The following is a 24097-nucleotide window of genomic DNA, read 5'->3' as shown; positions in this document are numbered from 1 at the left end:
AACCCAGACCTAACCCAGACCTAACCCAGACCTAACCCAGACCTAACCCACAGACCTAACCCAGACCTAACCCAGACCTAACCCAGACCTAACCCAGACCTAACCCAGACCTAACCCAGACCTAACCCAGACCTAACCCAGACCTAACCCAGACCTAACCCAGACCTAACCCAGACCTAACCCAGACCTAACCCAGACCTAACCCAGACCTAACCCAGACCTAACCCAGACCTAACCCAGACCTAACCCAGACCTAACCCAGACCTAACCCAGACCTAACCCAGACCTAACCCAGACCTAACCCAGACCTAACCCAGACCTAACCCAGACCTAACCCAGACCTAACCCAGACCTAACCCAGACCTAACCCAGACCTAACCCAGACCTAACCCAGACCTAACCCAGACCTAACCCAGACCTAACCCAGACCTAACCCAGACCTAACCCAGACCTAACCCAGACCTAACCCAGACCTAACCCAGACCTAACCCAGACCTAACCCAGACCTAACCCAGACCTAACCCAGACCTAACCCAGACCTAACCCAGACCTAACCCAGACCTAACCCAGACCTAACCCAGACCTAACCCAGACCTAACCCAGACCTAACCCAGACCTAACCCAGACCTAACCCAGACCTAACCCAGACCTAACCCAGACCTAACCCAGACCTAACCCAGACCTAACCCAGACCTAACCCAGACCTAACCCAGACCTAACCCAGACCTAACCCAGACCTAACCCAGACCTAACCCAGACCTAACCCAGACCTAACCCAGACCTAACCCAGACCTAACCCAGACCTAACCCAGACCTAACCCAGACCTAACCCAGACCTAACCCAGACCTAACCCAGACCTAACCCAGACCTAACCCAGACCTAACCCAGACCTAACCCAGACCTAACCCAGACCTAACCCAGACCTAACCCAGACCTAACCCAGACCTAACCCAGACCTAACCCAGACCTAACCCAGACCTAACCCAGACCTAACCCAGACCTAACCCAGACCTAACCCAGACCTAACCCAGACCTAACCCAGACCTAACCCAGACCTAACCCAGACCTAACCGGAGGCCCTAAACCAGACCTAACCGGAGGCCCTAAACCAGACCTAACCGGAGGCCCTAAACCAGACCTAACCGGAGGCCCTAAACCAGACCTAACCGGAGGCCCTAAACCAGACCTAACCGGAGGCCCTAAACCAGACCTAACCGGAGGCCCTAAACCAGACCTAACCGGAGGCCCTAAACCAGACCTAACCGGAGGCCCTAAACCAGACCTAACCGGAGGCCCTAAACCAGACCTAACCGGAGGCCCTAAACCAGACCTAACCGGAGGCCCTAAACCAGACCTAACCGGAGGCCCTAAACCAGACCTAACCGGAGGCCCTAAACCAGACCTAACCGGAGGCCCTAAACCAGACCTAACCGGAGGCCCTAAACCAGACCTAACCGGAGGCCCTAAACCAGACCTAACCGGAGGCCCTAAACCAGACCTAACCGGAGGCCCTAAACCAGACCTAACCGGAGGCCCTAAACCAGACCTAACCGGAGGCCCTAAACCAGACCTAACCGGAGGCCCTAAACCAGACCTAACCGGAGGCCCTAAACCAGACCTAACCGGAGGCCCTAAACCAGACCTAACCGGAGGCCCTAAACCAGACCTAACCGGAGGCCCTAAACCAGACCTAACCGGAGGCCCTAAACCAGACCTAACCGGAGGCCCTAAACCAGACCTAACCGGAGGCCCTAAACCAGACCTAACCCTAGGCACAACTCTAGGGCCCAACCTTCCAGACCTAACCCTACGGCCCAACCCTCGGGCCCAACCTTCCAGACCTAACCTTCGGGCCCAACTCTTGGGCCCAACCTTCGGGCTCAACCCCTCGGCCAATCCCCTAGGCCCAACCCCCCAGACCCAACCATCGAAAGGTTAGGTCTGAATGGGGGTTATGACTGAAGTGGTTAGGTATAGGGTGGGTTATGGCCGCTGTCCGAACCCCCAACCCAGTCCTAACCACGAAAGGGTTATGTCTGGATGGGGTTAGGACTGAAGAGGTTATGTGTAGTGTGGGTTTCGACTGCAGTCCGAACCCCTCACCCAGTCCTAACCACAGAGGGTTACGTCTGGATGGGGATTAGGACTGAAGGGGTTAAGTGTAGGGTGGGTTATGACTACAGTCCGAACCCCCAACCCAATCTTAACCATAGATGGTTAGGTCTGGAAGGGATTAGGACTGAAGGGGTTAAGTGTAAGGTGGGTTATGACTGTAGTCCGAACCCCCAACCCAGTCCTAACCACAGATGATTAGGTCTGGAAGGGGTTAGGACTGGATGAGGTTATGTGTAGTTATGGGTAGGGGCATTACATTATTTTTTCTTTCATTTGTTTCCACTTCATTCACAGCGATTACCAATTCTATTAATAAATGTTAATTTTTACATTTTTATTTCCATTTAACGTGCACAAGAGCATAGACGAAATACGTAATAGACGTTGCACTTGATGCTTTTTTCGTGACGTATTAACTACAAGCACGGACAATGTATACATAATAGATGTTAGCAGCGATGCTTTTTCCTGACACGCGTTCCTAAGCCCTTTACTAATTATACGCCTTCTAAATTATGTTTTACTTAGAAAAGTCAAACTTCGGTTTCACGATACGGACCATTTTACAATATTTCATTTATAGATTTCACAATATATTCAAGACCAAACTGACCAAAAAAGCAACATGCAAGATTTGTTCGCGTACTTCGTTTAAAATATTTTCGGTATTGCTTGTTTTAAATTCTCATTACGAAGCATCGAATTTCATACGAAAAATAGTCTTAACATGCCAAATAGGAAATAATTTCAAGCAATTATATAGTACAAATGTGTATAGTAATAATCGAATAATGATGTGGGAATGATGATGCGTGGAAAGTGTTACGCTATCGCGTGATTTTGGGGTTAGTACACATAGCGCCGCGACGGGAATTAATGTGAACTCGATTAACGGACATTGAGTGCGCGATCACGTATCTCCATTAAAATTTCGAGCAAGATTCAAACGAACCAGTGTCTTATAAAGTACATCGCTATTGTATAAGATTCAACGTGGGCGGTCAAGCAGGAAAAGTCAAGGGTCGAGAGAGAAAAGAAGGCATTCCTTACAAATACTTGGTTTATTTTCCAAAGACCGTGTCGAATCGGAGTTTCCGTCGATATTCTGTCTGACGAATTTCTATTTCTGCTAAATCCGGTATACCGCAGATCTGGACGCAACAGTAGTAATATTTCAGTAATGATACTTGCATAAAAATATATTTCAATTCGTAGATAATAAAATTGTATTCCTACCATTCGAGTATTTGTTAAATGTCCAAACACGCGGTAAACTGTACCAGCAGTCACAGCTCTAAGGTTAGGTCGAGCGCCCGGCAGCTATGAATGTAAACACAGACTGTGCGAAATTTCAAAACATTCTGTGTGCCTCGAATTACAGCCACTAACGCAAACTAACAACTTTTATATTTCTCAGTATATTATGCGCAATGTATTATCGATGGATTAATGAGATTTTCCAAACAGAAATTTCAAATCATTTAAAAAAAAATTATTTTTAGTTCCGGGGGTCAATTACAATCATTTTTGGTCAATAGACATACCTCTGAAATTCTACGCACTTTCGAGAAAAAAAAAAAAAAAACAATTCATTAGCGAGAGTATCATTTCTGGTCAGAATTGTTTCCCTTAAATTTCATGCGTATCTTTAAAACATCGTAACTCCTGAACGGATTGGGGGATTTTAATGTTTCAAAATGCAAACGACGCGTATTTTAGCGAAGAATATGTAGAAATCCCAAGAATATTCGACAGAAAAGTTATTCCTTAACCCCGTAAAGTGAGAAAAACAATCATGTCCCTTTAAAACAAATAATCATGTACTAAACGTTTGTAAATGATTTAAAACTGTAATTCGCTGATTAAAATGGTCTTTTTATATTACACATAATAATGTTTATACATATATTTACATTTGAAGTGAGAACATGAAATGGTATTATACAATAAATATAGTTGTTAAGTGCACAATGGATATTGTACAATGATAGAAGGAAACCTATCTAAATATTCACGATCTTAATATTACATTTCCTAGTTCAAAAATGGTAAAAAAGAAAGATGTCTAAATTACAGAACCGTAGCTACATAACTGCATTCAACTGCAGAATGAAATGTTCTCTTAATTCATTTGTACTAAAATCGTCACCATCATTATTTTCGTCAAAAATGTCTTGTACAGTTCCTGTCACAGTTTCCGCACCATCGTATTCGTTTGTTTTAACGATCGAATCAGCAAGTTCTGAATCTTTTTCATCCGTTTCGGACTCGTTATTTGTATCTTCTGCTTTCTCCGTTTTGATGTTTAACTTTGAAGTAGAATTCTGCACTTTATCTGTATCACTTTTATTATGATCTATTGCTAAATCTTCATTAAGAACACCTTTACGCAACGCTGGTAGTGGTGGTAATGGAATACCATAAGAAAGTAACTTATCATACCCATTTCTTCCGCAAGTTTTTCTAATATCCGCCGCCATAGTCAAGGCTCTCTCCGAAAATTCCTGTCTCGAACTATCAATTAATATTTCATTGAATTTGCTCATCTTTTCGTCTAGAAGTTTTCTCCTCCTCATAATAGTTTGCATATTTAACATTTTTCTTCTGTATGTGTTTGTATTTTTCTCTGCCCTTTCGAGGTATTTTGAGGCCTTCTCCAATTTCCAGTTCAGTTCTTTAATTCTATTATCTTTTTGCCTCATTTGTCCTTCAAGTTTTCTTTTCTGCTGAGATTCCAGCGTGACAGTTTTCATTAGTTTTTTATTCATTTCTTCAAAATAATTCACCCTATTTGATAAATCTTCGATTAATCTTTGTTTAGATTCTAAAACTTTCTTTGTAACAACTGAAGATTGTATGTTGCTCGACCTTGTAAGAATTCTAGGAATCGTTTCTACTTCTTTAATCTGTATATCCTGCCCCCCCATGTTTCTATTTCGCAAATTGTTTTCCAATTCTTTATAAATAATCAACTGATTGGTTAATTTTCCAATTACATCTTCTTGAATTTCTATTCTCTCTAATAAATCTTCATAGTCGGCGGTAACGGAACATCTAGTATCATTTTCTAGACGGGTTTCACCACTGTGCATACAATTCTGCAACTTGGAATTAGTTTTTACCTGACTTTTGTTTTCTTCGTCGGAACAAATATGTCGCAAACACGAGGAGCGACACTTTTCAGCATTACGAACAGAATCTAAACTTACAAATTCTTTATCCTTGCAAGGAGAACAATTTATTATAGTGTCTCTTTTTGTTGAAGTTGCAAAGTCTCCTTTTATTAATGGGCTACTGAAATCATTGTAAGTTACATCTTTCTGATTTTTAAACGACAGTACTGTTATAACGGACGTAACAAATGTATTATTTTCTTCATTTTTACAAATGGAGCTAAATTTTTTAGATGTTTCACTCCCTATTGAATTAGATGATAATTCTTCGATAATTTCCGTTACATCCTCAGGATCACCAGTTATTTTTATAATAAATTTAGCTGTATCCATTTCTAAACTATTTCTTTTGTTAACATCGTTTACTTGTTGCGAAAACATTGATAACTCGTTTCTTATTTCCGTTTCTTGTTCCACGCTATCCGACAAATTGCTATTAGTCGACGAATTAATATCTCGATCAGAGGTGCTTCTAATTGATTTTTTTATTGACTTCATTATCTCTTCTCTGGTTCTTTTTTTACGCTTCATAGCTGCTCTTATATTTGGTATAACATGCACTTCGTCCTTAGTAAAATTTTCTTCTATATCTTCGTTAAAAACTTTCTTCTCGTCTTTAATAGAAATTATTTCATTATATCCCAAAACACCGTCGTCTCCTTTATTAATTCTCGATGTAATTTGAGGCACAGACACTTTTTCATCTCCACTTTCTGTGCCAAAAATTATTTCAACATTTTCCTCCTTGTTTCTAAGAGTGTGTTCAACTTCATTTTTCCCAGGAAAATTGTCATTTCTATTAACGGATAGAGTAATTTTACATTTATCGTTATTAATATCACCATTTCCTTCTATCGCTTCTACATCTTCGTCTTCTTTGTGACTTTTAATCGTAAACTTTTTCTTCCCGTCGTTCTTATAGTTATCATCTTCCGTAGACCCTCCGTCGCAAATCTGTTTTAACTTCTCCTCAATTTCATCGTAACTATCCTCAAACGTATTCTGATCCATAACTTCTAGTTTAATCTCTTTTTTCACAATGGCGCTCGATAATAAATTTTCCGAGTTGTCGATCATTAAGGATAAACCGATTTCTTTCTTATTATCGTTCATTCGTGCTTCGAGATTATCGTGCTCCACGGGACCACTAACGTCTATAATATTATCCTCCGCAATCATAGTGCTACTTTCTTCGACAAAATCGGAATTAACACTTCCTTTCTCGTCGTCCTCGTCTATACGCTTAGGAACATATTTAAACTTATTTTCAATAAATTGAATAGATGGTTCGCAAAGATCTTGAAAATCCGAGTCTTTCTCTTCTAGATATTCCGTAGATGAATGTTTATTATCATTGTCCACGTATTCCACGCTATATTCACTTTGCAATAAGTTTTCTTCTTTAATACCAATTATCTTAGTTCTCTTTTTGGGAGACTTTCTGGTAGATGTTATAGTAAATATGGAAGGGATAGCGTTTTTTCTTAATCTAATCCTTCCACTCTGCGTTATGGACCATTCCTGGGGCTCAAAATGTACATGACAAAGAAATGAATTGTTCGATGGTTCCCAATCGGCTCTGGCTACACGTTCTTGCCAAATTTTTCTCAGTTTTGGATCACGTGGAAAACATTTCATAATATAACCCTTTTCACTACGATTGTTGCAGCCAACCGCTGCACAGCCTGGCATATTTAGACATCCAGAAACTATTGGGTAATCTGTAAAGTTATAAAGAGAAAAAGAAATGATTGCATTTTTGCAGAAAACCTAACCAATTTGATACGAGTATTTTCAAATAATATTTAAATAATGTAATTAATAAATAATTATATATATATATATATATATATATATATATATATATATATATATATTATATAATTGATGCTTTTAGAATGAAAATAATACAAAACACACATGACGCGAAAAAAAAAACCATTCATGCTTCGAGTTCTGTACAGATCTTAAGAACGTGTTTAAAAATATTTCTTCGAGTAAATCCAACCTTTGTTTCTGTGCCAAGACTGCTGTTCTTAAGTCAAAAAGCGATCGAAACAGATCAACGGATCGTATACAAAACATTGTAAAAACTGTAATGTTCAGCCGGTGCGTTACGTTGTACGTGCGTATTTGAGACGACGAATAATTTGAAACGCTTTTCGAATAGTTTCTATAATTGTTGACGAAGGAAAACAATTTCTTTTGCACACTGTAGTCCTCCTATCGGCAGCGTACGGTGTGAAAGAAGCCGAAACTCGCTCACCTCTCAGCCATCGGCTTTATTCCGAGTCCATTGTTACAAGAAACTTTAAAATCTGCGAATATGGTATTCGCTAACCACGTTTCATTAATATCGTTATAAACTCGTGCAATTTGCTCGATAGATTAAAAAAAAATGAAAATTAAACACATAAATTACACATCAACGTTACCACTGACAATGGCATACGCGTTTCGAGATAAATTTCGACTTTCGACGCAATCGAGCTATCTCGACGTAATATGGCCGCCTCCAGGGGCGAATGTCGCATAGGTTAACTTTTATACTTCGTTATCATATTAGATTAAACATATCCTTGATACTATTGTTATATGCATTGTTTAATTTTATTGTCCTCGCTTCCCAATTATCCTCTATCTAATGATCATTATATATCATTCTTAATTATATAAATTCGATATAAAATTCCAACTATATCTATAGTTTCCAACATATGTAGGTACATATAAAGCTTGGAATCGTTTGCATGCACTTATTTTAACGTTCACTTATTTCTATACACGTTACACTCTGTTCAATGTTTTGTAACGTCTGATTATGCATTTCCGATTACATCACACGAATAAACTTTTAACGTAACTTGTCTCTCATTTACTCGATAGATTGATCAAAATTAGATACACTATTAGTACCGAGATGATTTTAGGTAGGGAAACAATGCTTGTTCGTACGTTTTATCCCATTCTACTTTTATAATGTTTTGCGATAGGGTTAGTATTTAAATAGCGGCTATTTATCCCACAAATAACGGCGGATACGCATTAAACGTTCAATTTGCCAATTTTCTTATGTCCCGTTCTTTTGTATAATTAAAGAAGTTGTGAATAATACTTTTCAACCTGTCGTTTAAATCACAAATAAATATGGTATCGAACAGCATGTAGGTTTACACGTACGATATGTCTGTCATAAATTCGGCCTACATTATCAAAATATCACTTGTTAAAAATTTCATTTGTACAAAGTGAGAAATAGCCCGATTAACAATATATTTTGACAAAAATGACAACTTTAAACAACATATTGAAAGCCATAGAGGCTCTGAAAACAACTCAAGACTCGAACGTTGTTATGTCAGATTCGAGTACAAGGTACACGAACAAATTCTTATTTTTCTTATATTTTTTCATTTATTTAATAGTAATCGTGACAACCATAAAAGCGTGACGGTAAAAGGTTTCTTTTCAATTTAAGGAAAGATAAATTAGCATGTTGCATGGCAATAGCCGAAGGAATATGTTCACAGAATGTAAAACCAGGAACCAAGTTTCATCAGGTTCTTACTCTTTCGATTGAAACATTATTGATGTTGTGCAATGACAATGAATCTGATATCAGAACAGTAGCCGATGAAACTTTGAACAAGATTATAAGGGTATAATATTTATATTCTATATTTTTCAATAGCATCCATCGTAATAACACAAATAATATTTCTCTAATAGCCATATTATTTGTTAGGCCATGACTGACAGTAATATCGTTAAAGTTCAAATAGAACTTTACAATAAAATAAAAGGAAACGGACCAGCCAGAACATTGAGAGCCGCTCTTTGGAGATTCGGGCTTCTCAGTCATATGATTCGACCTACAAGGGGGAAAGCTTACGTATCTAATTTGCTACCGTGCATAGTAACTATTGCACAACGGCCCGAGGAAGCTGTAATAGAAACATTGTCTCAATCGTTGCCGCTAATTATGAAAGCTTTAGGGCCATTTATGACAGACAATGATGTTAAGGTAATTTATTAAAAACAATGTTCTCCGAACCGCAGCTATTATTATGTTTATATTTCTGCTTTTAGACTTTACTGAAAGCATTCTTTGCAAATGTATGTTCGGTACAAGCAGCATTTCGTAGGGCTTCTGCAAATATGATTCTAGCAACATGTTTGAATTGCAGAAAGCCGCAATACTTTTTAAATTATGTATTGCGACATCTTTTAGGTAAATACTCTTTATGCGTAACGCGTAAGTAGAAGGGAAATTTTTAATTAAATGTTACCTTATCACAGATATTATAGGGCCGATAAAGGAAGACGAGGGTCGCGTGGCTACTATTATCGGTATATTCGGATGTATAAGAATAATTTTACCCTATGTATGCAATCCTTTGGAAGCTCAAGATAATGAGATGGAACAGACAGATAGCTTGTTAGAAATTTATGAATTATGTTTACATTATACAAAATGGCATTCTGATCATAATGTTATAAATGCTGCTTTGGAAACTTTGACGCAACTTTTAAAGTCACCACCAAAAGCTCTAGTACGTTTGTTGTTATCGAACAAAGGTACAACGTATAATAAGATAGTAGTAAATCAAAATGAAACAATGTTATCGTTAAGCGAAACGAGTACCTCTAGTGCTACTGCCGCTGCTTGTTGCGAAAATTCGGAATCTTCTTTAAATTTACTTGAATCCGATGTGGCAGACGTGAATCCGAAAATAGAGAAGCTGATATTAAAGTTAGATTCTGATGTTGTGCGTCCTTTGGCACAGAATTTACAAAGCCAGAAGGAATGTTCGAGCGATATTATAGAAATGAAAGGGAAGATAATGGAAAACTATAGTGGTCTGAAGATTGGAGTTATCGACAGTAAGAGAAAGTGTATAGTACAGAATGATCCTTCCGACAGTAGACTCGAAAGGAATTTCGCCGTCTAGACACCGCGGCGATTATCCCGATGAAGAGGTCGTCTGGGTTTCTTCCGTTTCTCTCTTACAAATGACGTTGTGATTCTCGACCAATCGACGAAACAATATCAATATCGATCTCACCATTGAGCCACGACTGTAAACGTACGCAGGATTATTCCCGCGATGTTTCAACGACGGGATTTCTTTCGCATTCATTATGGCGGGAAAAATCACTCTGTATAAAGGATATTTATTTTTATTATACAAAGGGTACATTGTTTATACGTACGTATATTTCAGACGAAGCTGTAGAAGAAGGTAGTGACATTGGTAGCGAAATAGAAAAATCGGAAAAAGCTTATCCGAGTTTACAAACTGAAACGAAGGATTTAGATTATTCCGAACAAGTTGCTTCGTCTATTGTTTCTTCTAAAAAGCCATCTTCGGATTTCTCGTTGCGAGAAATAGACATTGGAACTTTTACGGATCCTGACATACCTTTAAAATTTTGCTGCCGTTATTTGGTGTCGTCTTTTCTCTTAACTGGCAATGTTGGTCACGTAATGCCAGATAAATATTTTCGTGTTAGTGTAAAATCTCTTGCTCTAAACTGTGTTGCTTATATTTTTAAACTTTTTCCGGACATGTTTTTAATGCCTATTGCCAAAGAATCTAATTTTACCGAAAACGAACAAATGATAACAGATATATTATTGTTTGCAAATCATCCAGATCCTCAAATTAGGGGTAATATATCGATCATTATCGGTACTTTTTTAAAATCTGTATATACTCAATACGGTGAATCTTTTAAAAATTTTGAAGCAGAGATCGCAAAAAAGAATATACATGGAAGCGTGTCGTTAGAAAAGTTAATAGCATTACTTTTAAAGGTAAACGTTTCTTGTATCAGAGCTCTTGAGAATTTAAAACATTGTATCGTTTAAAGAATTTTTATTCACACGTGATTCTTAAAACAGGGATTAGAAGATGATTCTGCTACGACATGTCGACAAACGCTAACAGCGTTTAGTTTGTGTTTGCCAGAGTTGTTAGAATCTGTCGACAATAAATATGGAATTACCGTGTTAACTGCATTACCTCAATTAGTAAAAAACCCATATTTTCTGGTAAAAGTTAAATTAGTAGAATTATTGAGTGAGATATCGTATGTTACTATAGAACATATAATCGGTGGATCAATGTTCCAAGAACATTTTATCAATGTTATAATAACGCTATTAGGCGATCCGGATCAGAGAATTAGACACGCAGCATCAGATGCTATAGTAAAGTAAGAGTTACTCTATATTGTAGCGTTATTAAGTTTCGTGGCCTCTAATTGACATAACTTTTTTCAGGAGTATTCCTTTGTTACACTTTCAACAGCCACAAGAGGATGTTGTTACAAGAAAAGCCGCTCGATATACGGAAGAATATTTAAGCGCCGTAAGCGGAAGCAGTTTCGAATTGTCCTCTTGTCAAGAGAAACAAAAGCTGTTCGTAAAGACGTCTATAGAACCATTTGCATCCTTAAGTCCTCGTAGTAGGATACACTGTCAGCCGAATGTAGAATACTCGTTGTCGATTATAGTTAATATGTTAGCGGAAATTCTTGGAGTACAATCGTCAAAATATTTAGTGTACGGTTGCTGCGAAGCTCTGTTCCATTTAAGCGATGTATACACTACTACGGTATATATTAGAGGGTGGGATTGCATTTTACCAAAGACATTGTTGAAGAAATCTCGATCTTTGTTGAAGGAATCAAACTTTACAAGCGATATGATGCCATCGTCCGTTAGCAACGATCTTTTATCTTTAGCTCTACCTTTACTATCGTCGTCTCCTATAAGTCTAGACTTGTCGACGCACAGACACTTGATTCTACTAGCTGGCAATCTGGCATCTGGTTTGGCTTTCGGCAACTTCAAACCCAACGATCCGTCTAAAAGTTGCGGTACATTTAAGGACAAACAAATAGAGCTGCTGTTGACGCACGTAACCAGAGTGTTGAATATATTTGTTCACATAATCGATAAAGTGCAGTTAGCGCAAACGAGCGCAAAGACGACGTTATCGTCTTTGACGTCCACGCAAACATTATCCCCGAAGAGAAAAGTTGTACCTGAACAGAAGTCAAAGGAGAAGGGGGGAGAGCGAATTGGTGGATTAAGATTTGGAACGGAACAAATGGGTTCGTTTGTTTCGGTGCCGCATTACATGAAAATGTTCGACATTCTTAAAGCGGCGCATATGAATTACTTAGTGACTCTCGAATCGCACGCTAGCGAGATGTATTTGTCCCTGTTGAATGCGATCTTGGACGTGTTATCTCAAATTCTTGAAATTATATCGTTCAACGAGGCAGCCCAGATCACGGAAGAGGTTTTATTTTATCTGCAAAGTACAGTGATACTTTCGCCAACCGCGACTGTCCAATGTGTTCAACAATTATTGAAATGTTTGTGTAGCACGAACGTGTATGCACAGTGGAGCGAATCGGACGGGCAGAAGAACACGGATAGGGTATCAGTTATATCGAGGGGCGGTATTAAAGGATTTTATAATTACTGCTTTCAAAATCCCGCAAGGCAAATGGCCGACACAATCAAATCCATGGGGAACAATTGTAGGGGTGAAAATGAACCGGATACCGGGTGAGCACACCGATACTTTGATTTCTACGAAACATTAACTATATATTTTCATTGCGTAAAATATTTTATTACAGGTGGGTGGGATTGTTGCGTAGAAAGGGAGAGAGAAAATTTTCTTCCGTTTTTAAGAATTTGTCGCGTTCGTCGGATCAAAAGAATTCCATAGCCTCGTTTATTCGTCTGTTCGAACCGATGGTCATACAATCCCTGAAACAATACACGGTAACGAGTAGCGTGCCGTTACAATGCCAAGTATTAATGCTGCTCAGCCAGCTTGTGCAGCTCAAGGTTAATTATTGTTTGCTGGATTCGGAGAGAACGTTCATCGGATTCATTCTGAAACAATTTGAATCTATCGAGGAAGGCTATGTACAGCAGACGGAGCACCTTTTGCCAAAGATCTTCAATTTCTTGGTGCATTTGTCGTACGAAAAGAATCATTCGAAATCTATAATAGGAGTCCCAAAAATTATCCAATTGTGCGACGGTCTTATGGCTAGCGAACAGCCAGCCCTTACTCATTGCATACCAGCCCTTGGCCCGGTGGTCGAAGACGTATTCCTAGTACGAAACGCGAGTTCGAACTTGATAGAACAGAGAGAATTGGAGACAACGAGGGAGGTGTTAATTTCGATGCTTTTACGACTCGCGGAGTATTATCAGATCATCGAACTTTTGGCGTTATGCTTGGCAGAATCTAGATTCAGCGGGGACGGGAACGGCGAAGAAAAGTGGCGTAGATGGTCCAGGCTGACGATGGACACTATTCTTCCCATGTTAGCGGCCGGAAAAGTCAGAACAGAGTCTGAGAAAGCTCATATTGCTCTGGTTAAACTGTTCGCGGCTATTTCTCCGACGGTTTTCAGGCCGGTCGATCCTCTTTTGAAAGTTCTGTTCGTTGCACCCGTTTCAGTCGAGTCGTCGAGTTTGAGATTAAAACGTTGGTTAGGAATGGTTAACGTCGTTCTGTTGTCGTTAATTTCGTGCGCGAAAGAGGAAGCAATGCTGGCTCGTCTCTCCGACCTGAGCTCAAACATGACAGAGTTGTCGCAATCGTTTCTTCTTTCGGAGTCCTCTGGTCGGGTGTCTGGTCCTATGGACCCTCTGAACGTTTTGGGGATCCAGTCGGTCGATATTCCGTCGGAAAAGATATTAGCTAGATTTCTATTCAAAGTTATCAGCCGGATAGGTTCCAAGGTGTATAATCTTCTTGGACTGATCGATCAGAAGGTGAACGATTCGTTGGTCGGATTCGCCGAGTCCGTGGAAGGCGATCGTTATTTGGTCTATCAATTCGCGTTCTTTCTACAGTTGTGCATTCACATGTTCGAGTCTGGAAGTCACTGTAAAGTAGCGAATGCAACTATGCAAATGATTCAGGGTCGCAACGTCCCCGACGAGGAGAAGCTACCCATCGGCGATCTAAATTATTTCATGTTGAACATCGGGAACAAATGTCCGACGTTAACGTGTCAGTGGGCCTATCTAATGACTTTATTGGGATTCAATGAAATGAGTTTCTGGTCGAAGGTGTTGGGTACTCGTCGCTCGGAGCACGTGGTGCATGAAAAAACCGATATCGATCATCCGAGTAGCATTAATATAGAGATTATTAGAAAAGGTGGTATCGTGCTGTTCTGCGACTACGTTTGCGAAAATTTAAACGACGCGGAACCCCTAACGTGGTTGCTGGTCAACCACACGGAAGAGGCAGTGAACAACGCCATCGAGTCTCCGGTCAGAGACTTATTGACAGCTGCTATACATAGAAATCCAGCGGCCAGTGGTTTGTTGGTACAAGCGATCGCGACTAAATGCACAGATCTGTCACAACCCAGTTTCGTTAAGCGACTTTTGCAGTGTATAGAAGGCGCCCATCACACGCAAAGCGGATCAGTTTTAATGACATTGATACCAACGTTACTGTCCACGAAGTATCTTGCTTTGTCGAGAATGGCGGGGAAAATAGCTAGTCGAAGAGTGGAGATTTTGCTGACCACCCCTGCCGCAGACGCGACCGTGTATCTGTCCAAAGAGGATTTCGTCAAGATTATGGATACTTTGCAGTCGACTAGACTCGCAAAGAAACACGGGGGATTGGTCGGTTTATTGAACAAACTCGGTGTACAGTATTACGATTTGTCTCCTTTGGAGTTGGATCAATGCAGACCGTTCAATCCTACCACCGTGAAGAGTATTAAATTGGACCGTAATTGGTTTTTGTCTCAGGTAAAGTTAAGGTGTTGTAATCGAAATGCTAGTTACAATCCTTCGGAAGCGGCACAGTTATTGAAAGAACTGGATTTCGACGACTGCCTCGGCATACTTTCTTCCAAAGAATTTAACATCGCGATTCTAAAGCCTTGTATAATATTGGGTACTCGTGCGAGCGTCGAAAAATGTCAGAAGGTCGAATTCGGCGTGACGAATAACGGGAAAGCGTCGAGTTTCGAGGCCAGTTCGTTGTACAGCGCAGCGAAGCGATGCTTGTTGGAACACGTTCGCTGCATTAACGAACTAATGCCGAAACAGCATCAGACTTACGATCCAGCGCGTTCCGACGCCAATTCGAAGGAGCTCAAGTACGCGATTCGACTCGACGAACTTTTTAACGAGGCCGTGTACTGGGACATACTATTTATGTTGATACCGGCTGTGAAAATCTACATGAAAACGTTGCCGAAACTGTCAAAGTACGACTTGGCGAATATCGACGCAAAGTCCGAAGAAGATCTGGCCAAGTTTGCGATCATGTGTTTGGAATTGACGCACTGGATGATACACTTGGACGAGAACAAGGTGAGAAAATTGAGACCAAGGGATATGGAGATAGCGTTAAGCTGCGCGTCGGAGATCTCGAAACATCCTGGGCCGAGTAAAGTTATCGGGGATAGCACAAAATACTCGTGGGTCTGTACCGCTGCTGCTTCCTTAACGAGAATCGTCGAGTATCTGCTAACGACAATTGACTCTTTGCCAGTTATAGATGCACGGGCTTTAGAACCAGCACTCGAGGACGAGGACACTAAAGAGTTCGGTCAAGCTTGCGTTCGAATGGCCGGTTTGGTCGCTTGGTTAGAACACTGTCAAAAGGAAGGATCGTATAAAAACATACCTAGGTATCTGTTCGATACGATACGAGACTTGATCGTGAGCGTCAGTCGCCAAACATTGGTGAATTCTTATATATTGACGCCACCGTTGGTTTGGAAGCAAAACTGGGACGTCGTTGGTTCTGGTCTAACCAAATGCTACTTTCCGTTGTTACCTTCCGAGTCGAATCTCTTGCTGGAAGTGGAAATCCTGGAGCAATTTATTTACAGAATAAACTTGTTGGGTTGGATCTCGCGACCGCAGTTCGAAGAAATATGGATGGCCCTTTTAGGCGTTCTGAATCTATCGCAAAACGAGTCCATAATCTCCGAAGAGATTCCGAGTTTGGTTCAAGCGAGCAGCTTGGCGGTGCAAGCGATAACGAGATTATTGTTGCAGACTTTGCTTCTTCCGTATCCTGGCAATCCGATAGCCAGCACTCTGATCCATTATCCGAGGGATCCTCAGCTTTCGGTTTACAAAATTAGCTCGCAGAAGTTGTACGCGATTCAAGATTTGCTCGCGTGGAAGTACGAATGCATCAACGACTCGGATAATGTCACTGGCCTGAACATGGATCACGTATTTAAACGGGGAAACGTGGAGAAAGTTGCAAGCTCGAACAAGTACACGTACAGTCAGGTGTCGGTGTCTTATCTGTGGTCGTCGTGCAATTTGTACGAGGATAAGCTCAACGCCTCTGTTCTCGACTTGAAGAACCGGAGAAACGACGCGCTGATGTCTTCGTCGCTCGATTTGGATTCCTGTCTTCGATTCCTGGTGGAGCTCTATACTTCCTGGATGTCTCCGCAAACCAACACGCCCGTACAATTGCTCACAGAGATCGTCAAGTCTATCCTAGCGATTTCGGAATTGTTCGTCGAGAGGACTCAGTACCAGTGGATGCTGGATACCTGCTTGGAGATATCGAGGATTCATTCGATCGAAAATGTTATTTTGCATCAGTACTTGGTGGTGTCTGTGTGCAAGGCTGCTGCCGTATTAACACCGTTGGTACGTCTTACGATAGTATTATTGTACGTTTCATGTATCCGTGTAACAGCTAGCCTTGTTTGCACGCGTGCTTCTTAGGACATCGAAACGTTGGAGAAAGTTAAACGATTGGTAGATGTCAGTCTCAAGTCGGATTTTTTGCCTGCAAGGGTGGCTGCTCTCCATGGGTCGTTGTACTTGTTACAAAGTGCTACGCTGGCAAATTGCGAGGAAACTATGAACATTATTCATCCTTTAGCGATCGAATACATACAGAAGCATCTTGACGCGCAAGATTCCAACAGGTAAACCGTATACGTCTAGAATCGACATTGAAAATTCTATCTTATCCGTTCGATAACCGTCTTAAAAAATTCAGTGTGCTGAGTCAAAGCGAAGAACACCAAGGCGTGATGTGGGCCCTGGTATTCTTTCTGCTCGAACACGCGGAAGATACTCCACCGGACACGGAAGCACCGTCTGTCCTAGAATTAGTCCTCACCTTGTTATCGTCAGAAAATATTTCCTCTAGCTTGCATCAGACGCTTCTGCAGGTACACCGTGTGTTCTTTTAAAATTTATTCGTATAGAAACATAGTTGTCACGTGGACCGTTGCACTTATTATTTTGAACGAATTGTCGTGTCAGGGTCTCGAACGACTGGTAATAACTAAAAGCGTGATTGGAAATGTGGCTGAGCAAATAGTAAAAGTCGCGATAGATCGTTTGAAGCAGCCGAGTCCGATGCTGTCGTTGCCAGCCTTACAATTGCTGCTGACTTGCATGTACACGGAGGCAGCAGATAGGCTGAATCAGCCGGAAATAGAAGAACCATTGCCAGACGTAGAGCCGGAAGCACTGGTTCGATCTATAGAGCGCACGTCTGCAATTTTTGACAAGATTAGGAAAGGACATTCGATGGAGGTGGAGCTTCTCTGTACGGTTCTCTCGGCCGTTCTCGGTGACTTTTTCCCGCCGTCTGAAATTCTAACTAAAGTTATAGGGGAATTCTTGTCGCCCCAACAACCGCATCCGAGACTACTTTCCGCCGTTGTCTTTAAAGTGTGTATCGTTCGCATTGGTGTAAAAATGAATTTCTACTCTTAAGGATAGTTGGGTATCGTTAAATGACAATTTGTTGCAGGTTTGCGAAAGAGCGTGCACTTGCGCGCAAATGGAACTTCTTCAAGACTGGGTCGTCTTTAGTTTGCCAAATTTCATTCAAAGTTTGCCGGTTACGATGTCCACGTGGTGTTTGTCTTGCTTTTTTATCAGCACGTCCACGAATCATTGGCTGAGAGCCTTGTATCCTTTCATGCCTTTTTAATAATTTTCTGTTTCTTGCTTTCTATGCGTTCATTCGTTCAGTTTTCTTAACTTTGAACATTTAGATTTCCGTACGTTCAATCAAGGATCGGCAAGTACGAATACGAAGACAAAAAGATACTTTGTATCGCAGCTTCCGACTTTTATCAAAAGGTATGGAATTTCGTTACGCAACAATCTGAGAATTAAACGTGAATTGTTTCTTGTTTTGGTTTTCAGTTGTGCAAAGAAACTCAAAAGAAAGCTTTCGTGGAAACTTTCGAAGCAGCAGCGAAGGAACCAGGAACATCGTTTGGCGACATTTTAGCGTCATTTTAGCGTAATTTTAGCGTAATTTTAGCTAGTTTTTCGTTCATCACTCGGACGCGTGAGATCTAAATCAAAACGAGGAGAGGTAATTCGTGAAAACTGCAAATTTTCCGCTCTTCTTGTAACTTGATGTACAATCATTGCGGGGCTGCAACGTGTCGCGTGTACAGTTGTATGTATGTGACGATATTTATTTTACATCATGTATCGTCGAGAAGAAGTAACTTGTTTTTCAATAAACACAATATTTTTTAAATACCCTTCTTTCGCGCATCCTTAATATAACTTAACACCGTCCCGTTTCATTCGTTTCAGATAAAAAAAAATATGTAATGTGCTATAATAAAATACCTCCACGAAGGATAATACGCTGGCTCCTAGAAATAATCCAGCAGCACCTCCAACTCCGGCTATGACATAAAATTTTTCTTCCCATTTATTTATGCTATCGTTAACTTGTTTTCCATTCACGAATACTTACTTAAAAAGTCAGTGAATCCGAACATCAGTGACCGATAATAGATGACTTGTGGAAATTCGACTATTAAATTGATAAATGATGAATTTGTCGGCACATTGTTCCTGAAACAATCAAACGATTTAATTATTAGACGTATTCGGTTTCGCTGTCGTAAGGGTCGACATCGATAAATACAGATCGGTTATTTCGCCGTCCGTTATCTGGTATTTGACGACGTCGCAGTTTGGAACGCAATTACAGAAGGACGGTGGATATTCGAACATGAAGAGGTCTTTCGTTATTTCACCGATACAACGTAGCTGCGCCGCGTTGCATATATTCACTCCTTCTAAAAGGAGATTGTTTCTTATAAGTACACCACCGATAATGTTCGACAAAGAGAGAACAAGAAGATTGAATCTGTTTACCTATAGGCCTAGCAAAGTGTGGTCGACACTTGCAACGATCTTCAATCACTCGCATTCTGCACTCTATCACGCACATGTTTCTTGTATAGACTGGCCACGTACTTAAACCACCGTCATTGACGAATTTACATTTCCTCTGATGGACCTGGAGCTCTCTGACGTTTGGTTTTGTCTTGATTCCGGATATTGACATGATCAGACGTTGCAACAGTTGCGGGCGCGTCCACTTTGTGGGAAGATCGTACGACAAGATTTCGAAGGGATCGCATACAGCGAACTGACCCAAGAAATAAAAATTTCTTTTATTCGTCGCGTTCTACATACACACACACACACACACGTATACGGTCTCGAATCGAATAGAAAATGTAATACATAGTATTTACCAGCGCCATGTTTTCTGCAACGAAAGGTTCTTGCGAATGATCATCGTTGTGATCGTAGTACGGAACTTGGTCGGTTACTACAGGAACGGTTGTCCAATTATTGCTCGTCCAATATCTTATATGTACATAGAATGGAAAAGTTGGGTTCATGCGAATGGAACTATTCCGTACGTAAAAGTTCCGTTTAAAAGCAAGTATACTAACTCGTACGTAGCATAGATCGCAAAGACGCTTCTCTTTGCTAGACACACGCCATTTTCTGTCACTACCCAAGCCTCGAAAGGGTCCTCGTCCTTCAAATTGTTAGGAGGAATGTATCTCCGTAAATCGTAAAGAATTTCCAACCATTTGTTCGGCGGTACCTTGTCGAAATTAGGTGTCTTGGACATGTTTTGGTAATTGACATTAGCAAGGAAAGTGAAGAACTGTTCTGCTTCTAGCGTGTGTTCGACGCCGTGTCTACGCAAAAGTGACAGAAAATTTAGAATTTAGTCTTTGTAGAAGAACGACGCTTAAATTTCCGTCCTACTTGATAAAAACGTCCGGAATTTTGTTCTCGTCTACGTTCGGTACCGGACAAATAAACACAGCTGGTTTTGATATTTTAAACCGATCGCGTTCGTTGTTCACTATGATGACAGTAGCTTCGTTTTGATAGCGGTCCCAAAACATAATCGACAAACAGATCAAACACAACAGGGCACCAACGATGAACACGGTCGCCAGAAACCTTGCGTAATTCATACGAATAGATCGGTAAACAGCAGAGTTGGGAAAATATTTAAAAATCTCTACATACTTGTATCTAAAAGCTTGAAACGTGCAAAGAAGCGAAGAAAAAAGTGAAAGATACTTTTCAACGGGATGTCTGTGCGGTGCCACCCAATGCCTAAGACCGTGTATGGTCGAAGTGCTCGCGAATTCCACGAAATATTTGCCAATGTTAGACTTTGGATCGACGGTTTGCATGCCAAGATGATTTGGAACGTCCATCGGCACCGAGTCTTTTTCGTTCGGGATGGCTTTCTGGCGAGCTCGAAAGTCTGGCAAAATTTCATCGTTGTAGAAATAATTGTGTTCTTCCGGTATCGATTTTGCCAAATTTGTCGATATTTTCGGCATGGTTCTCGATTCTTGCGTTTATTCAAACGTTGTGCGTAGAACGTACGATAGTTATCCTCGCGAATTGACATTACTTTTTGTAACTGAACGTTGGATTTTTCATCGAGTCGAATGCACGCGAAATCACGGCACGCGATTATTAATTATGAACGACGAGATTTAAACGAAAAACCAGGAAATAAAATAAAACGATGTAATGGATAGCACGCTTATTGAAATCGGTGTAATCTCCGCGATACAGATATTTATGGAAATTTTATGATACTAAAGATACATGGAATAAAAAACAAGATGGACATTAATTATTGAGATTGATAATTACTTTTTTTTTTTGTTTACGGCTATTCGTTAACTTTTCATGTATAATCCGTTGCCTGCTGTGTCATTCGAATCCGAAGAAAAAAAACACGCGAATCGATATCTTGAATGAGTACACGTCATTTTCGTACCTACGATACGTACATATACATATATTTTTCTACGTTTTTCTTTCAGCAGTTTCGCTAGATAGGAGAAGAGGATCGATCGAGAAAAATTTATTATGAGCGACAGTTGCTTTGGTATCACGGGATTCCGGGTTTACCGGGATTTTTCGCGTTGCAGCATATCCTACGGAAAATATTGACGGACAAGTCGAGCCAATGGCAGAATATATAGAGACAGTTAGATCCACGAAGCCTAAACTGACGTTGTTTTATTCGACCCGAACGTGGAAACCATTTGCTAGCAATATTTTCTTGTAGGAATTTGAGGAATTGTCCGATACGCAATTGTGCGATGGAGATACACAACACGAGGTATGGGAAATGCGCCACCTTCCAACGTGTGGGAAATATTGTATCGCCCCCGAGAAATCGAAATACGATATCGGTTCGCAAGAACCAGAGAGAAATCGAAGAAGAAAAACAAACAGTCTGCACCAGCAACATTGTCCTTGTCACTGTTGTCTAGACGTAACGAAACATTCGGCCAAGTCAAAGTATTACTCGGTTGTCCTACAAGACAACCAACGTTTTCTCTTTTGTTGCAATATACATAGAAAATTAGTAGAAAGTTTACCGGATTTTCCTTTTAGGAACTTTGATAACATGGAAGCTTTTGTGAAAAACTACGAGAATTTTATGCTAGATCCGATGAATAAAAGCTTGAAGAAATTGCAAAACAGCTTGGCGTGGTCGAGGTCGCGTGTGTGCAGTCACGCGACAGCAGACGCGTATCGTCAGCCGAGGAAAAGGCAAACAAGCGGTCACCGGTATCAGGGCAGAAACGAACAGGATCAAGCGTTTTCGACCATAACGGAAAACATAGCGCGTCCAAGAACGAACAATAACTATGAGACTTGCCGCGAACGTCTACGATCCACGAAAGATGGATATAAGAAGGATAATCACTGGAAAGATTATCGGGTAATGATTCGTGAATTAATTAATCGTTAGTCGGTAGTAGAAATAATATAAATAGTGGACGAAATGTCTAATTTAAGAAAGTACTGTTACGCGCGAGATAGATAGAGGAAACGGGAACATTACGAAACTGTAACATGGATGGATGCAAAGTCCCGATGAAATACACGAGTTGCAGAAAGGAACGCGTGTCAAAGCCGGAACCGCAGTTTTTTAGGCAAAACGGTAAAATGACGAACAAGCTGGCCAGAAATTTGAAAAATGATTCAGGAGACAACGAAAACAACGATTACTGGCAAAAGTTCGATCAAGACGATTCTAATTTCATTAAATCGGAATTGAACGAGCTTCGATACGAGATGCAGAAAAATATGAATGTGGAAAAGGCGAAAGGGAAGCGATCCGGCTCGGCGAATGTTACCGATTCGCAGACATTGTCTAGAAGCAAAACTATCGAGGACACGGTAAAGACTTCTTGGGTTAGGTTAAATTCTCCACTTGTTTTAATTTTACTCGTGCGCGTTCATGTTCTTGACGGAAAATTTTCGCGCAGACTTCGCACAAGTCATTAACGATCGACGCCAATGAGGATTCAAAAAAACGAGAAACGAAAGATATTTCTATCTGTAAACCGAGCAAACGACAAAGTTCCGCGTGCAGGCCGGACGACGAGTGGACGACTGTGAAAGAAGATACGCATTGCGAGGTAATAGTTAAGGACGAGGAGCAGGAAGTCGCCAACAGGCAGAACATTTACGCTGGCGGAGATCTCGATCTTCACGCAACCAAGAATCACATCCTTGGCTTGATCGATCGGGCCCTCTGTAACGAATTTGGTAACGCGGCGGATCAAGAGAAGGTGCGCGAAAGAGAATTTTACCATAATAATATTTTTCTTATTAAAATAGTAATAATAAGAAGAAACAATCTAGTTAAAAATGCATATAATTAAACTAAGGCACACTCTGACACTCTAAATCTGTAAATGTAAATTATACCTCGTTGATATCCACTCTCATTTTTCTCTCTTAATCGCCACATCACTCGTGCATCTAAAACATACTGTACGTACCTAGGTAGTTTTTTCAAGAAACGAGGAATTAACGGTCATATCTTACCAATCGACTTTCAGAACACCGATTCGAATCGAATGTTAACGCTTCATGAAATCTACTTAGAGATAACGCGTGCGCTTCAAGGCGATTGCTGTTCAATGTTCGCGGAAGATGTATTGAAAAACATGAATATAAGATTATTGAAGAACAAGTACACAAGACACTTGAAGATGCTTTGCTATCTCGAAAAGATTTTGGACAATTGTTCTCCGAGACTGTCATCGTCCGCGTCGCAATCACGTCCTGCCGCGGTCGAGCAACGACTCGAGGAACACCAGCAACAACAACCACAACACGATGACAAACAGAGTCTGTCAACTATTCCATGAGGATTCGAGGGCTTTAAGAGCAAGATTGTTTTATCGTGCTATATGGATTTAGTAGTAAAGAACTCGAGGTAGCAGCAACACGGATCGTTTCTCTGAGATATGTTTTTCGTCTATTAGTTTTCTATAAACTATATATTTTCTATCAGCTTATACAGAACAACAGTTCAACTATGTGAGAATAAAAACACAACATAGAATAAAATAAATATATTTCCTAATATAAAGAAATAAATACTTCCAGAACGTTAGCGATTATAAT

The 24097-nt window shown here is 40.6% G+C and overlaps 3 protein-coding genes across 4 annotated transcripts; 1 reads left to right on the top strand and 2 right to left on the bottom strand.

The window, feature by feature from the left end:
- Positions 1-3954: 3954 nt before the first annotated feature.
- On the bottom strand, positions 3955-8225 carry LOC143344215 (uncharacterized). Of its 2 annotated transcripts, none has more exons than XM_076770062.1 (2): positions 7556-8225; positions 3955-7010 (listed from the first exon to the last, which is right to left on the bottom strand). In XM_076770062.1, exon 2 carries the CDS (start codon positions 6979-6981, stop codon positions 4201-4203), a length of 2781 nt encoding a protein of 926 aa, XP_076626177.1. In that variant the 5' UTR covers positions 6982-7010; positions 7556-8225; the 3' UTR covers positions 3955-4200. The 2 variants fall into 2 exon arrangements, with proteins under 2 accessions (XP_076626177.1, XP_076626176.1); XM_076770061.1 differs by having other exon boundaries at positions 3956-7010; positions 7298-8225.
- Positions 8226-8423: 198 nt separating this feature from the next.
- Htt (huntingtin) lies at positions 8424-18855 on the top strand. The gene is made up of 15 exons (XM_076770060.1): positions 8424-8664; positions 8768-8948; positions 9035-9313; positions 9379-9520; positions 9589-10173; positions 10515-11107; positions 11195-11508; positions 11576-12874; positions 12949-16981; positions 17060-17265; positions 17340-17514; positions 17609-18022; positions 18105-18265; positions 18352-18439; positions 18506-18855. The coding sequence occupies exons 1-15, from the start codon at positions 8576-8578 to the stop codon at positions 18602-18604; spliced, it is 8658 nt and encodes a 2885-aa protein (XP_076626175.1). The 5' UTR covers positions 8424-8575; the 3' UTR covers positions 18605-18855.
- On the bottom strand, positions 18847-20991 carry LOC143344216 (pickpocket protein 19). Its single transcript, XM_076770064.1, has 8 exons — positions 20723-20991; positions 20399-20599; positions 20074-20328; positions 19870-19984; positions 19484-19760; positions 19251-19404; positions 19077-19177; positions 18847-19005 (listed from the first exon to the last, which is right to left on the bottom strand). The coding sequence occupies exons 1-8, from the start codon at positions 20989-20991 to the stop codon at positions 18872-18874; spliced, it is 1506 nt and encodes a 501-aa protein (XP_076626179.1). The 3' UTR covers positions 18847-18871.
- Positions 20992-24097: the final 3106 nt, after the last annotated feature.

Source organism: Colletes latitarsis, chromosome 7 (assembly GCF_051014445.1).
Source record: "Colletes latitarsis isolate SP2378_abdomen chromosome 7, iyColLati1, whole genome shotgun sequence".
Taxonomy (NCBI): Eukaryota; Metazoa; Arthropoda; class Insecta; order Hymenoptera; family Colletidae; genus Colletes; species Colletes latitarsis.
The sequence above is the reverse complement of the archived record's forward strand: the minus strand, read 5'-3'. Positions and strand labels throughout refer to the sequence as shown.

Excerpts from the sequence above, each read along its gene's own strand:
- LOC143344215 (XM_076770062.1), bottom strand. The coding sequence starts at position 6,981 with ATGCCAGGCTGTGCAGCGGTTGGCTGCAACAATCGTAGTGAAAAGGGT.
- Htt (XM_076770060.1), top strand. The coding sequence starts at position 8,576 with ATGACAACTTTAAACAACATATTGAAAGCCATAGAGGCTCTGAAAACA. Across the intron at positions 8,949-9,034 it reads CTTTGAACAAGATTATAAGG|GCCATGACTGACAGTAATAT; the intron begins GTATAATATTTA and ends ATTATTTGTTAG. Across the intron at positions 16,982-17,059 it reads CTGCCGTATTAACACCGTTG|GACATCGAAACGTTGGAGAA; the intron begins GTACGTCTTACG and ends CGTGCTTCTTAG.
- LOC143344216 (XM_076770064.1), bottom strand. The coding sequence starts at position 20,991 with ATGCCGAAAATATCGACAAATTTGGCAAAATCGATACCGGAAGAACAC. Across the intron at positions 20,600-20,722 it reads CACAGACATCCCGTTGAAAA|GTTTCTGGCGACCGTGTTCA; the intron begins GTATCTTTCACT and ends GAATTACGCAAG. Across the intron at positions 19,178-19,250 it reads GACGGCGAAATAACCGATCT|GAACAATGTGCCGACAAATT; the intron begins GTATTTATCGAT and ends TGATTGTTTCAG.